This window comes from Podarcis filfolensis (genome assembly GCF_964270895.1).
Source record: "Podarcis filfolensis genome assembly, chromosome: 1".
NCBI lineage: Eukaryota > Metazoa > Chordata > Lepidosauria > Squamata > Lacertidae > Podarcis > Podarcis filfolensis.
Window position 1 is genome coordinate 3,269,023 of NC_139604.1, and position 12,140 is coordinate 3,281,162.

At 43.6% G+C, this 12,140-nt stretch overlaps 1 protein-coding gene across 1 annotated transcript in view; it reads right to left on the reverse strand.

The window, feature by feature from the left end:
- ABCA12 (ATP binding cassette subfamily A member 12) overlaps window positions 1-11,832 on the reverse strand; it is a 122,657-nt gene extending 110,825 nt beyond the window's left edge. Inside the window, exons 1-2 of the mRNA XM_083625473.1 lie at window positions 11,558-11,832; window positions 2,762-2,855 (exon numbers count right to left, since the gene is read on the reverse strand). Coding sequence (XP_083481599.1) covers window positions 2,762-2,855; window positions 11,558-11,626 — 163 coding nt within the window. The 5' untranslated portion in view covers window positions 11,627-11,832. The remainder of the gene's footprint in view (window positions 1-2,761; window positions 2,856-11,557) is intronic.
- Window positions 11,833-12,140: the final 308 nt, after the last annotated feature.

Below are 12,140 nucleotides of genomic sequence, written 5' to 3' on the forward strand. Positions count from 1 at the left end.
GTCTCCAAGGTAATCCCCTACTTTACTGTGTGGAGATCTTGAGAGACCAGCTCTTCTGAGCCGGGTTATTGGTATACGAACGTCTAGCAAACGGTGGAAATTGGGAGAGGAGTGTTATTGGGTGCTGCTGAGATAAAATGACTAAGTCACACTCAGGTGAGGAGCAAATGGAAGTAAGGGTACTGCATGAGAAGCCACCAACTGAAACACCAGCAGACACATGACAAACCACCACCCCCCTTCCAAAAATATTCTAATGAGCTTCCACACTAGTGGTTACCGAAGATATACAATGGCTATTTCTCCTGATTGGATTCCCCACAGTAAGGCATCATCTGAATTAAACATACCAAAAAGAAGAAGTGCAGAATGGCATTTTGGTGACAACATCATTTAGTCACTGCAAAAAAGCTTGTGTGCATGAGCGGCGCTGATTCCACAATAACCTCCTGCCTGGGAGCATCCCAAGTCTGCATTGGTTTTTTCTCCACCAGGGAGCAAAGCAGCTGGGTAGGGTTTTTAGCAGACAAATGTCCAATGTAAAAGGATTAAGTAGCTCCTCTCCCTGCCCCATCAAATTTAGACACCCGCCATGGTGCAGTTATACTACCCCCAGTTTATTATTTTAAGATTACTCAGCCCTCCATCTCTGGTAAACAAAGAAATGAAGTCCATGGTCCAATTCTTTCTAATAAGGAGATGGGAAAATTTGGTGATACCTTCCACTCTACATAACCATCTTCCTCTGTTCCGGAAGATGTCAAAACTGTCATGGCTGTGATTAGCTGGAAATTGCCAGACTAACGTGGGTTCTGAGCCCTTAAAGATGAACTGTAGCCATGCAGTTTATTTGTCCCTGTTAAACTCCCCAACTGCAGCTAATGCTGGAAGTGTCCAGCAGTGACCGTTGAGACTAAGTTCTACAATGTTAGTTTGGATTAAGTGTAGGATTAGTTAGAAAAATATTCTGGTATAGTGTTTTACTTCAACATTGAATTGCACAATTTCTAATTCTTTTCTCTTTTTTTTAATATCATGCAGAGACCAGAAACTATTAGCTAACAGGAGAAGGATCTTGTTCAACTAGTTTCATGCTGCTACAGGCACTGTTTCTTGTTCCTACAATTCTAGATGAGCCTGCAAAATAAATAGCTTGCTCTATGTGAGCGTAAATTGAAAGTGATGCTGAAGAAACTATTAAGAAACATTCCTGTAGCCCTTCTAGCACGTAGGACAATTGGTGCTCTGCTCAGCTTTTTTTATTCGAGGGGAGGGCAACTGGTGACCCCGGCACTAAAAACTTTTGTTGGAAAAGTGATTCCCCAGATGTTATACGGAGTAGAACTCTGGGGATGGAATCAGAAGCTGTTAGAACGGCTTGAAATCTTCCGAAATTTTTATCTCAGAAGAATTCTAGGCCTCCCTCAGAGCACCCCGGCAGCTTTCCTAAGAGTGGAAGTAGGATTACCCTCTGTGTCTGCCAGGGCCCACTTAAGATTCCTGCATTTTTTCACCAACCTCATAGATGCCCCGAACACCTTATTGGCTAAACAAGCCTTTGTATCATTACAAAATAATACCACTTGGCATAAAAATCTACTAGACATTTTATCTAGATACAACCTACCTGAGTTTAATACTCTCAAATTGTTGAGCCCTGATAAAGTTCGGGAATGGATCTTTGAAAAAGACGCCTTTTTGGACTCCACTAAGATAAAAAACTCTGGGTTTTCCTACTGGTTCCCTCGAGTAAAAGCAGTCAAAATCTGTGCCAACTACTTGGTGGAGATCACTGATCCCACCCTTCGGAGAGCTTTTACTATGGCACGGTTCCAAACATTGCCAACTGCTTATTTGACCGGTAGATACACAAAAACCCCAGTAGAACACCGTTTATGTCCTTGCCTTATGAAAATTAAAGAGGATCTTACACATTACCTCCTCTATTGCCCCATTTACTCGGGCTTTAGAGACGCATTGCTGCAAATTATACCCAATTCTATAACCAGTCCTGAAGATAGAGTAAAATTTTTGTTAGTTGATGCAAACCCACGCATTACCCATGTGGTAGCGGTTTTTGTGATGAAGGCCATGAAAGCCAGGGAAAGATTTATGGACGACAATGTAAAGACCCCTTCATCGCCTGTTTAACTCGTTGCTCGTTTTCCCTCCTTTTCTATTCTGTGGGAAGAAGGTTTTGTTGGCATAGTATGTAATGAATTTTAATATTTTTAACTATTGTAGTGTTGATGTTTGTGCACAGGCATGGTCCTCACAATAAATGGATTTGATTTGATTGATAAGAAACATTCCAGCAAACAGGTTATACCAACCTGACCTTGAATATAGTAAATTCAGATTATCTCTTAAGCGTTTTTGATTTCACACACATGCTGGTGTCATCCAAAAGGAGAGGGTGTGGCACCACTACACTTCCCAAATTATGCTTAGAATCAGTGCATAAAGTCCCCATTGACAAAACCATCACACAAAATTGGGCATCTACGGTAACTTTGCTGATAATAGGCAGATTGGGGAGAGGTTGCAGTAGACAGAAAACACCCTTCTGGGACAATGGTATCTAAGAAACTATTAAAAGCTTTTTCTTCCCAGAGTATGTTTAGCCGAGAAAAGAGGAGATTGAGAGGAGAAATGATAGTTATCTTCAAATAGCTAAAGCTTCTAGAAGTAAAGGACCTGAGCCTTTTCTACAACAATACAAATCCCATATCCATCTTTAAAGGGGGATCAAGTTACTCACAGTTTGGCTGGGCTTCTGGAGGAAATCTGGTTCGTATGATGGCCATAAGGATGAATAAAAACACAGGCCATGCAATTAATGTGAATGACCAAACCTGTGAGAGAGAAGCAGGGGCAGTATGAATCCTTGTTAAATGGTTAAAAGTGTATGTCAGTAACTTAAAAGGAAAATCTGTTCAACAAAGCAACACACACATATATAAAATATCAGCTTTCCCATTCTCCTACCAGAATCCAATGCAACATTTCACAAATAAGCACTAGAAACCATATTTGTTTGTGGTCCTACTTGTCCTAGCCTTCAGAGGTAGGGAATCTGCCTTGCAGAGAGAAATCCCAGGTTCAGGTAGAAAGCATCTCCGGGTAGAAAGAAAAAGTTCTGTCTGAAACATTGAGTGGCCGCTGCTCACCAGTGTAGATCATACTTGGCTAGGCCAATTGGACCGATAGTCTCAGGGCCAGCCCAAGCCATTTGGGCACCTGAGGCGAACCACAAAACGGTGCTACCACCACAAGGGAAGAAGGGGTGAGTGAAGATCTACATCAGGAACAAGAAGGGAATCGAAGCAACCTTCACCGATAGTTGAAATGGGAGTCAAAGGCTGTTGCAGGGCTGAAGGGGGCCTGTTCTGAGTCACACTGGGCAGGTGCAGAGCCCAGGAGACCCCAGACAGCAGCCCCATAGGGGTGGGGGGAGACAAGCTGAGCCTCCTATTCGCCAAGAGGCCACTGTTGAGGTGGCAAGCAGGGTGGGGAGGCGCTGCCAAGGAGGCGGCAGATGGGTCTCCAAGGAGCATGCAGCAGCGACAGCAGCAGGCACTGCATTTCTTGGAGGCTGCAGCCAGAGGAGCAGCTAGCTGCTCCGGCACCCAGGGCAGCGCCTGCGGCGAGCGTCCCGGGGGATGCCACCCATGGCGAGCGGTGGGAGTCCCAGAGGGGCGGGGCAGCGATGTCACCCCCCTCAGGGATGACACCCGGGTCAGACCGTCTCCACCGCACCCCCTTCCTCCGCCACTGACTGGAGCTATTGCTCCTGTGGATCCTGCTGCCTGAGGCCTCTTGGGTGGGCTGGCCCTGAATGGTCTGACTCAGTGAAACATAACTTCCTAAATTCCTAGTTCCTCTTCAACCAGCCTGATTAATATTCTACAGCCCTTTAAATGTGGTTGTAGGAGGGGGGCTATTGTTTGTTGGTTTTCTTTTAACTATTTACTTGTGTTTTTATCTTGTATTTTATTCTGTGAGCTTGTGATGAAAGGCAGTATATAAATCAAATAATAAAATAAGTAAGTGAACTAAGTTCATTCTAGGCTCAAATAAGCCTGGCTTCCATAGAAGGTTCCCCAGAGAGTCTCAATCCTTGAGAGCACTGGTAAATTTTAAACTAATTCTATAATAGTTTTTGAGATATTATCCTAATTGAACAGTTAGAGGATCAGTGAAAACCCCATATTTTCTTACATTGCTACACAGCCTGCAAGGAATTCTTATTTAATTTACACCAGCACACGGCAAATCAACTCCTGGGCCTCTTTTTTTAATCACAGGGACCTACAAGCAATGCAAACTGATTTTATATAGGCAGAAAAATGTCTCTGAAAATGATACAGAACTGTTAATGTCTCTGAAAATGAACTGTTAAGCAACATTCATAGAAAAAGAAGTGGAAGCTCCTGGAAATAGTAGCAGGAGCAGCCACTGAAGCAGCTTCAATTCACTTGCAATGGATCAAAAACACCCCTTTATTCCATACTTATCATGGCAACAACAATAACATTTAAACTGTGCATCTTCACAGTAAAAGAACTTTGTGCACATTTTCTCAGTTATTTTTACAACATCGGTGTAAAGTAGAAGAGCATTATTACTGCCCCATATTGCAAATGTAGGTGGCTGCTAGCTGGTACTCCTCATGCTTCACTTATGTGTTGAAGCAATAAACCATGAGTCTCCAGCTCAAAGCTCAAGCTCATATCACAGCTAATTACAGCTTGTATATTAGTTCCCAAATGTGTCTTTTTGGGGTGGCATAGCTGTCTCTTTCCTTTGGTTGGGTGCACTTTATTCCAATCCTTTGCTTCTCAGGTGGTTTTCTAAAATTTTACAAGATTTTAGTATCTGTAAAACTAGGTGTAACTGGAAACTGGGAGCTTGAAAATATCCTTGTTTCTAAAGCAGTTAAAACTTGAGCCATAGGCCAGGCATGCCACATAGGCGAACTCTGCCCCTCCAGGTTTTGGGACTACAATTCCCATCATCCCTGACCACTGGTCCTGTTAGCTAGGGATTATGGGAATTGTAGTCCCAAAACCTGGAGGGCCCAAGTTTGCCTATGCCTGCCATAGGACATATATTGAGGGAAGGCCAAGTGAATTATGGGAAATCATCCTAGTGATAGTTTTAGCTTTCTCCATGCAATGGGCTAACTGACTTGGGCGAACTGGAAACTCCTGGATCTCTGGCACCCTGTACAAACCAGAAGTTACTTTTTGTTTCTTTGGATACCAGATGAGTTTCCAATTAAGAGATAAATGAACTTCACCCATCAGGAAAGAAGGTAGTGAAATATATTGTACAATCTGGCCTTAATTTACAAAAACAACAAATCAGCCAAGAGATTTCTTTTGTTTCAAAGAATCCACCAGACTATGACACGACAGAACAGGTTATAGATTTGGAAGGGGAACCCCCCAAAAAACCTTAGAAATTAATAAATGACAGGATTTTGATTAGCTGGTATATGAAGGGGGGAAATATAAGCTGCAGAGGAATTCCTGGGTTAGTCTATGCAAAATGACTTGGCCAAGCTAGGGCCATTAAGAAACATTACAGGGACATTGGGAGCCATTGCCAATGCAATAAAACTGTCCTTCCTCTTGCCTGGAGGTGTGAACAGACACTGGGGCTTTGGAAGGTTGGCAGGGTAACAGGGTATGAGGTAAAAAGAGAGTTTTTAGCAGGGTGTTATGGGAAGAAGAAGGAAGAATAAAGACTGGGATTCATCTTGGGCAGGTTGGCTGAAGGCTGGCTGGGAAAGATACCAGACTCCATGGCTGCGCTGCTGTGGGGGACAAGCTCCTCATGCTGTAAGATCTGGACTCCCTTCATGCAGAATGAAGGTGTAAATAGGTGAATAAACCATATTTCTTAAAGCTATGACAGTCTCCACTGTGTCTCAATTCTCCAAAGGAATACAGACCCTGGGTGAGTGCCTGGAACCCCATAGAGTTTGGCAGGAGGTGGAGAGGCACCCAACTTTATACATAGCAACCCAGTCTAACTCAGGAATTCCACCCCAGTCCACCCCAGTCTTTCTGGTACTGAGTTAAACAAAGCAGGGTGGGAGGGAGGTTTATGTGGGAACACTTTTGTCCCCACTGAAAATGTGACAGCCTTTTGGGTACTTTTTTCATGCCAAAGGCAGGGAAGAGGGAATTTGACTCCCTGGCTAGAGCTTAAACAACTGGGCTGTTAACTTCCTTGACCATCCCAGTTGCCCTTTGTTGACCAGTTGCAGCAAAATGTGCCACTAGGGACTTGTCCACATTTCCGCTTGTCCATTGGCTAGAAAGCATGTTGTTTTACTTGAGGAGAAACCTCCCCATAGTTCAGATGTTGCTTTATGCTCAAGCAACTCTACAATTTACTCTTTTATCGGTTTATCTTGTCATACATGCTCAATGAAGGGGAAATCAACAAATTAAAAAACATGGGAAATGTTTTAAGGCACAGGTATTCTAAGGAAAATAATAAATGTCTTCATTATGGTCATAGGACCCATTTTGATTGAAACACACAGCACAAATGAATAACCAACCAATCACACAACAGGGACACTTTACAATTTATCCAGTATGACTAAGACAATCTAGCATTTGAGCTCTTATATGCATTTTTTTAAAGTCACTTGCTCAGTAATATATGGGACTTTGTTTCAGTGCCCCAGTAAACTATTCAGAAAGTGGTGAATTATATAAAAGTTGCAATATGTGGTTTGCCAGTGGGCAGAATGGCAGCGTAGTGCTGAGACTACCCATACAGAGAATTTTTCTGCTCTCAGTGATAGCTTAAATCATAGAAACAGCTCTAGATTCGCTTGATTGGGTAGATGATGCAATCAGGGTGGCTTGCAGGAAACTGCAGCCTTATAAAATCAATAACAACACTGCTACAGACCCACTTCCCCAGCCCCCACCCCACTGGATAGCAGAGCAGACATGGCATACAAAGGCCAACAATTGCTCTGGGGTGCGAAACAGCTGGCAGCCACGGCTGACGATTAGATTGGGCAGCGGCACTGCAGCTACTGGAGCATAGACTGTAATCTTTTTCCACCCAACTTACTGAGATCATGAAGACAGTAAGAGGAAGCATAGTGTTAAAATAAAAGTTGCCATATAAAAGTACATGTGCTGATGTTTCAGGGACTCTAGTATTAAATGTGACACAGCAGCCCTGTTCTGATGTTCACCTGAAGGCGCAAGGGCTTAAAACAGGGAAGGGGGCTGGGGAATGCACACAAATTCCATCCAGTGTCCCCAGGCATGCAACTCTTCTACAACTCCCACCATCCCCAGCCAGTAACTTTCTGAATGGCAGCAAGGAGAGTTAGAGTTCAGCAAGATCTAGAGAGCCACAGGTTCCTCATCCCTATACCAAGCAAATGATTTTCTGCTACAAATTTGAATGAGTATCAAATCTGAAAACAGGTACAGTGGCACCTCTGGTTACATACTTAATTCGTTCCAGAGGTCCATTCTTAACATGAAACTGTTCTTAACCTGAAGCACCACTTTAGCTAAGCACCACTTTTGCTGCTGCTGCGCTGCCACTGCACAATTTCTGTTCTCATCCTGAAGCAAAGTTCTTAACCCGAGGTAATATTTCTGGGTTAGCGGAGTCTGTAACCTGAAGCGTATGTAACCTGAAGCGTATGTAACCTGAAGCGTATGTAACCTGAAGTGTATGTAACCCGAGGTACCACTGTAGTAAGAATTAGTGGGCATAGCAATGAGTGATTTTATAAATCTTAAAAAGGATACTTATTTATGTAGTAACTGAAGATCTGGTGATTTTTACTTTATTACACCCCTAGCAGACTCGTACCTGACACTGCTCAGGAATTCAAAGCAACAAAAAGTTAAGTGCTGCTGTGAAATCAATGGTTGAAATCAGTACAGTTCTGAAAGGTTCAGTCTGCCATCTTGTTTCAAAATGGCACTCGATGGTATCCAAACATACCCAAATCTCTGCTTCTTGCACTGTGTTACATTTCGACCTCTGTGTCACAGGGTGTTTTCACATGAGGCTTAAAGCAGCTTCCTCATCAAATGGTTTTGTAACGGAAGCATAAAGCCTACACCAGCTAGAATGGTCATTACCATTACAAATGCCTCTCTTCTCCATCAGCAATTATTCCATATTTATATAAATAGTGGGAAGGCTCAAAGGCTAGCCAAGTCTCAAGTCTGAAATTGCTCAAAAATTGACTCAGATGGGCCTTGGGACGTTTTTATATAGACATTGAAACAAGCCTCTGATTCAAAAACCAAAATATTCCAATTGCCCAGGCAAGCGCATTATGTGACCCACGAGACCAGCAAAATAACTAGGATGAAATCAGGTCAAATATTTATTGACAGAAGCAGGCAGGGTAAGGGTTGGCATGGCATGGGGTCCCAGGATTAGTTCATCATTCCATAAGCCCCACATTGGAGGAACGGGTCCACCAGGTTTGGACCATCCCAAACCCGTTCCATGGGAGTTGGCCAGTGTTGAACCTTGCTGTGGTGCAAGCCAAGCAACAAGGTTTCACTGGGCAAACAGGGTGCAGATTCCAACCAGGCAGATACCCCAACCCAAACTTGGGGGTGCCATCCTCCCCTCAGACCCCTTATGGAGGGCCCCTATACTGTGTTGACCCTGTGCAATGCAATTGCTCAGTGAAGGCTCTAACCCAGGGGTGCATGGGAGTGAAGCTCCAGGGGAAGCAGTCTTACAGTATATAAGCTTTGCAAGGTCTCATGGGACATCGTTCAGAGAGGATACTAGGCAAAACCTTGCCCAGTATTTTGCTCAGTCTATGGGCCACAACAGCCAGGAAAGGGCACCCTGCACTTATTGGGCACAGAACAAGGCCTGTGTGTGTGCAAACTTGTATGCCCCTTACCCCAAAAAAGCTCAAAGTTGCTTAAAGCAATATAATCAAATCCACAAAATGCATGAAACAGCCATTAATTTTTATTTAAAAAAATCAACAAAAGCAGCAATTCATATAACCAAAAGCCAACAAAGCAACAAATGAAGGCAAAAAAACCCAAAGGAAACGTAATCACAACAGTAAAAATTCTTCAGCCGACAGCCTTCTGCACTGATTTGCTGCCAGGCCCTTAACAACTTGGGACCAGTTTACCTACAACATTGCCTTACCCCACATGTGCCCAGTCGACCTCCTCAGTCAATGGACATAGTACCCATTCTGCATCTGTAAGTATTCAATGGTTTCATGTGGCAGCATCAACACTTTGGAACCCCCTGCCTATTGATATCAGGCAGGCACTGTGTTCTTTTTGGTGCCTGATGAAGACATTCTTATTTGGACAAACCTACCCAGATGCTTAGAAAGTTTGTTTCCATCTATTCTATTGTGGTTTTAACTTCCTGTATGTTTTAAATTACAGCTTTAACTTTTTAAGTAATAATTTTATTGTGTTGTCTTTTTTATAAACCAGTTTGAGGTTTCTTTCTACAGTCATGTGGTATATGAATTTTATGCAATAAATATATTATTAAACAAGCCATAAACTATCATGTCTTCATGAATCTCAACCAGGAGGGCATTCCAAATGGCGTATTGTTACCAAGGTGGCAATAGTAAGTTTTATTCCTTGGACAGCCAAGGAATCTGGAGCTCACGTGATGGGCTGAGCATTCAGAAAGGAACATGTGGAAGAAGGTGGTCCATAGAGAACAGGGGTGGGGAGCCCTTTTGGTCCACCAGGCCAGAACACTGTTCAACAGTTCAACACTGTTTGACAGGTGGGCGGGACAATCCACCTGTTAATCCTGATGTCATTGTGATGTCAGATGTCTGAGAGATGGGCTGTCCTGCCCACCCGCCCAAAGGTGGTGGTGTAACTCAAACTCTGTTTTAAAGGCTTGCCTTCCCTCTGCCAGGCTGAGAGCGTCTCAGCCACCAGCAGCCCCACCCTTGAATGGAGTTTGGTGTAATTCACGTTGGCTTATCTTCCCAGAGGCATCTAGCCAGCTGAAGCCGGGGTGGGGTGGGGAAGAGGAAAAAGAAAAGGCAGCTCTCAGAATTCCTGCCTTGGCACACACCTCCACCTGCCTGCTCATTGTATCTGTCCCATTGAGTCAGAATCCCCAAAGGGTAGAGCTGATGCAGTCAAACCACAGCAGATGAAAGACTCTTCGATATAACCGACTGCCACATATTTAAGGGGCAACATTAGGACCAACAAATACCACAAGCAGTAGCTCTGTTGAGCAACAATCCAGTGGGGGGGGGGATTATAGAAGAGAGGGTTTTTTTTAAGCCTTCAGATGGCAGTGTGCTGAGGGGAAAGTTTTGTGAATGGACTGTGATGCACATTAACATTTGACAGGAGAGAAAGATACCCTGATTTTAAATAAAAATGGCACTGTTCATTGGATGAAAATCAGGGAATATGGAGCTGAAAGTCTCCTAGCCTTCTCCCAAAATAAAAAAAGCAGACACATACCTGCTGAAATGGTTTTAAATTTTAACATATCTCACTACATTAAACTACCACTCAGGAAGTAGATTTTAATGCTTAGTTGTCATCATGATACAAATGCTCACAAACTGCCAAGTTTCTTGAGGGAAATTACGGAGAAAGTTTTGCATAATCCTGACAGCCCAATTTGTATAGCTATGAAGTAATTTTCCTAAAATCAGTCCAGGGCAGCACCTGCTCAGAAAGTAGATGCACAGGTACAGTCCTAAATAAGTACAGCACTAAATAGGTATACCTATGAAACAGGTGCAGTGGAAACTAAAAAGTCATGAACCAATGAAAGGCAGACCACCTTGATTCCTCAGGATGTTTTTTTCTTCCTTTTGTAACTTTTCCTCCAGCTGAGGTTGTAGGTAAGCGCTGCTCCTTTTTCAGCCTCAACAAGCGTTTGGCTCATGCGTAAGGAGCATGGCAAGCCTGGTCGACTTCTGCACACATACAGCAGAAAGAGATGGGATATGATGGCATAATTCCCAGGAGGTAGAATGGTCGGTATCGCTTCTGACTGCAAGTAATCTTTGACTATTCTTCTACATTTTTTAAAGGGCAAGCAGTCGACTGAAGCGAGACTCCAGCCCAGACCTTTGACTGCTCTGCTAGTTTTCTCTTTGCAAAGGGTATTTTTAACAAACGTGAGCATTCATAAGCGTGACCCGCCACCTGCAGCCTACACTTGAGCAGCCCTTTCCAACACTTCAACTCATTGCCACTTCATTCTGCTACACATGTAGACCAGACCACTCAAGTATCACCGTTAAGGAACAACAAGTCAACAGCAATTTGAGCAGGCCAAATAAAGGCAACTGAGACTTTGCTTCTGTTCTGAGGCAACACACCTTTGAACATGATCTAAAATGTAACACCTCCACATTCCTGCTCAGGGCTCTTCCACCAGCAAATATCTTCCACCTTAATTTATTTTATTATTTTTTTGTCAGTGTCACAAGCCATTTCTCAGTCTGAACCTGCAAAGAATATAAGGTTTTCTCTCATTTTATTCTTATTTCTTAAATACTTACTTTTTGCCGTTTGACGCCTAGCCAATTCTTCCACAGCAGCACCCGCAGGTGCTGGAATAGTGAAGCCATCCGTGGAATTCCCCCCAAAAGCCAACTGGTTCAGTCTTCTCTCTCCCCTCCTTGAGGTGTCCAGATGCTTATGCTGCAGTGGCCCACCACTCTGAATGAGAACTTTCTCTGCGCAGCATAGCTCTCAGGAGCTTGCTCATCAACCTGTCTCTGCTCTGTGCACACAGCTGCCTTTCCTTCTGCAATAGCTCCTAGCAAATGCAACAGGTTATTCCTCCAATGAGGAAGGAATGGGAGCAGCACCAGCCAGTACAATCTTGAGTTAATTATAATATTGTCTCCCTCTCTTTGAGCTGCCTCCAGTACCTGTGTGATAAAAAATGGGTGGCATTCCAAGATGCTTCTGCTGGGATATAAGCAGCACACCTTTTCCCCAATTAGGAACTCCCTGCCACCTACACATATTGCCTGCAGAAGATAAGTCATAAAAGAAAAGGAGCCAGGAACCAGCTTGACAAGCCAGTGTGGCTGCTTTCCTATGCATATAAATTTGGCAGGGAGTGCTATAAAAGAG